Source organism: Dermacentor andersoni, chromosome 3 (assembly GCF_023375885.2).
Source record: "Dermacentor andersoni chromosome 3, qqDerAnde1_hic_scaffold, whole genome shotgun sequence".
NCBI classification, from domain to species: domain Eukaryota; kingdom Metazoa; phylum Arthropoda; class Arachnida; order Ixodida; family Ixodidae; genus Dermacentor; species Dermacentor andersoni.
Genome location: NC_092816.1, coordinates 218008920 through 218012542, shown reverse-complemented (window position 1 = coordinate 218012542; position 3623 = coordinate 218008920). Strand labels below are relative to the sequence as shown.

The 3623-nt window shown below is 46.3% G+C and overlaps 1 protein-coding gene across 1 annotated transcript; it reads left to right on the top strand.

The window, feature by feature from the left end:
• Positions 1–1227: 1227 nt before the first annotated feature.
• On the top strand, positions 1228–2403 carry LOC126537276 (uncharacterized). Its single transcript, XM_050184397.1, has one exon. It carries the CDS (start codon positions 1228–1230, stop codon positions 2401–2403), a length of 1176 nt encoding a protein of 391 aa, XP_050040354.1.
• The last annotated feature ends 1220 nt before the right edge of the window (positions 2404–3623 follow it).

Genomic DNA, 3623 nt, shown 5'->3' with positions numbered 1-3623 from the left:
GTTCTGTGTTTCGTGGGCTGTCTCAGCAACATTTTGTGTCCTACCACTTTGGACATTGTGCCAGCAACTGTGGGTCTGAAAGCTGCTGGTACACGGGCAGCAGTGCTTCAGCAACTTGGCTGGCGATTTTGTATTTGTGAGGTGGCTGTGCGACCCCTTCTGTCCCTCAAAGGTTACCAAAGCAGCTTGAGAAGTGAGAGACTGCACAGTGAGCAATGAAACAAAAAATATTAGGCGTAACTTAAGAGACAGAAAGACAGTATTAGAGAGCAAATGGGGGTAGCCAATATTTATGACATATGGTGACATATTGACGTTGGTGCAGCGGTGGCGTAGAGGTAGAACATCCGCCTCGCGTGCAAGAGGACCGTGGTTCTAATCCCGGTGCCGCGCAATGTTCCACCAGAATAAATAAAAAAAAATCCGCGTGTTGATAACATTGCATAAACAAGGCATGGAGTGCGGCCTGATCCCGGCGACCAGAACCGGTAACGGACTCCTGCCACCCTGGTGCAGTACTTGGCCACAACTTCCCATGTGAACACAACAATCAAACCCCCGGCCCTCAGTCCCCAGCAGCTGCGAAGCAACTGACCACGGCGGCGGTCAGACTTGCGATGCAACAAAGGGTGCTAGAATACCTGGTTCCGGACAATGCCGCCATTGGAATCTGAACCTGGCAACGTTTAACGCTAAAACGTTATCTAGTGAGGCGAGTCTAGCAGTGCTATTGGAGGCATTAGAGGGCAGTAAATGGGATACAATAGGACTCAGTGAAGTTAGGAGGACGAAAGAAGCACATACAGTGCTGAAGTGCGGGCACGTTCTGTGCTACCGGGGCTTAGCGGAGAGACGAGAACTAGGAGTCGGATTCCTGATTATTAAGAATACAGCTGGTAACATACAGGAACTCTACAGCATTAATGAGAGAGTGGTAGGTCTTGTTGTGAAATTTAATAAGAGGTACAATTAAATTGCAGGTCGTACAGGTCGACGCCCCTACATCCAGTCATGATGACCAGGAAGTCGAAAGCTTCTATGGAGACGTGAAATCAGCGATGTGCAAAGTCAAGACAAAATACACTATACTGATGGGCGACCTCAATGCCAGAGTACGCCAAGATGCAGGCTTGAGACAAGTCAGTGGGGGAATATGGCATAGGCAGGAATAGCAGGGGAGTTATTAGTAGAGTTTGCAGAACAGGGGGGCTCGGTCGTTGTGGCACGATGCACTTATCTAAGCCGTTCGCCTTCGCTGCGCAGGTGTCTGCCCATTTAATCATCCGGATACTCATCCTGGCCCTGGTTCCCGCTGCTTCCGATGCCACGGCTCCCAGCGAACCACTACGCTTCGAGTGGCCCGCCAGCCCTTGTCAGCTGTCTACAGATAGCTCGGCAGCGCCACCGCTGCCGTGCCTCAACTGCCCCCGGATTCACGTACCGTCATCGACAACAACCGAAGAGCCATCTATAAAAGAGCATCACCAACGCGCGGCACTCTGTGGGCTCGGTCGCTGTGCCACAATGTACTCACCTAAGCCGTTCGCCTTCGCTGCGCAGGTCAGTAACCAGTATTGTCTTTTCACAAAGAAATCAAATGACTACTGTCTCCTGCAGCTACCGAGCCCACAGTGCTGCCTTTCGATTGTTGTTGAATGTTATGATGTAGTACGTACATTGTTGCTGTTGGCTGGCGATATCGAGTCAAACCCAGGTCCCGACACTGTACTCGCGAAACTAAAGAAGCTGTCTACTGGTCAGTCACAACTACTCGCCGAGGTTCAAGGCCTTAGAAACCAACTAACAACTACTGAACAGGCTATATCTGGCCTCAGTAACAGATTATCCGACCTAGAAACTCACTATCAAGATCTGGTAACACTACGCACCGACATGGATACGATCTACACTAACACCACCCAAACAGCCAAAGATATCAGAGGAATAGAAGCCCGCCTGGATGACGCCGAAAATCGCTCGCGACGAAACAATTTAATTTTCTATAATATCACAGATAACAATGCATCGGAAAACTACGCCCAATCTGAAGAAACGGTCCTGCGCCTCTGCCGTGATCACTTAGGTCTAACCATTGACCCAAAAGAAATTGAACGGGTTCACCGTCTTGGGCGCCATTCTTCTGGGCGCTCTCGCCCAATAATAGTCAAACTGACATTTTTTAAAACCAAACAGCTAATTCTTTCAAATGGCCGTAAGTTAAAAGGGACTGATTACAGCATCGGGGAAGATTTTTCACGCCCTGTCCGAGATGCGCGAAAGCATCTAGTTAGATTTGCCAAAACTAAAAACACAAAATTTTCCTTGCGCTACAAAACATTATTCATCGGTCCCAAACAGTACGCATTCGACGAATCATCGCAGACAGTAAAAGAAATCTCATAGCATACGGTTCATCGTCGTGTAACTAAACTTCCTGGTAGCAGCCCTCGGGGTAAACTTCCAAATCTTTCTTTTTCTATTATTTTCACAAACATACGCAGTTTCCTCCCCAAACGCGAACATATCTGTAATCTTGTTTCATCTTCCAGCAACATACTTGTACTAACTGAAACGTGGCTAACAGATGACGTCACTGATACGGAAGTTCTTGCCAATCTACCTAATTTTAATGTTTTCCGCAAGGACCGAAAGGGCTCCAGAGGAGGAGGTGTTCTAATTGCCACCAACCAACAATTGCCTTGTTATGTTATTAACATCCAATCAGAACTTGAAATACTATGGGTAATCTGCCGTTCCGCACCTCAAACCGTCATACTAGGTGTCTGCTACAGACCCCCCTACAGCTATCCACAACTTTCTTATTACCTAAATGATAGCCTAAATCAACTTACTACTACACATCCCAATGCGCGCATTCTTCTTTTTGGCGATTTTAACTTCCCGTCTATTGACTGGCAGAACTTCACACCAATAAGCAATGAAGAAACAACTAACTTCCTTGACGTCTGTCTAAATTTTAATCTCACCCAATTAGTAAAAGAACCTACACTCGTCGTACGTGATTCGTCAAACATCTTGGACCTTATACTAACTAATCACCCTGAAAGTTTAGCGAATCTTACTTATCTCCGCGAAGTTAGCGACCACAAAATTATACATGCTACTTTCACCTTCATCGCGGAATCACGCCAAACGTTCCACAAAACAATTCGCCTTTACGACAAAGGCAATTACAATGAAATGAACAACCAATTGCTTGCTTTTTTTCCAGAATTCGAAAGAGGTTTTCACGACCGATCAATTGAGGACAACTGGCTTACTTTTAAAACCAAGCTTGCCGAACTAACATCCAAATTCATTCCAACCATTACATTTCGTGCCAATCATAATAAACCATGGTTCACAAAGTCCTTAAAAACACTCGAGAACAAGAAAAAACGACTTTTCCGTGCAGCAAAACTAAACCCAAGCGAATGCGCATGGAATAAATACTACGAGGCCGAGTCAACGTATTTGCGGTCCATTTCTGATGCCAAACACGCATTTTTTCATACTGACCTGCCGAAGATCCTAAGCAATAATCCCAGAAAGTTCTGGCAAGTTCTAAACCCTGATTATGCGCCTATCATCACACTTACCGACACACATGGCGAGGAAGTGAG

Coding starts and splice junctions, on each gene's coding strand:
- LOC126537276 (XM_050184397.1), top strand. CDS start 1,228: ATGCACTTATCTAAGCCGTTCGCCTTCGCTGCGCAGGTGTCTGCCCAT.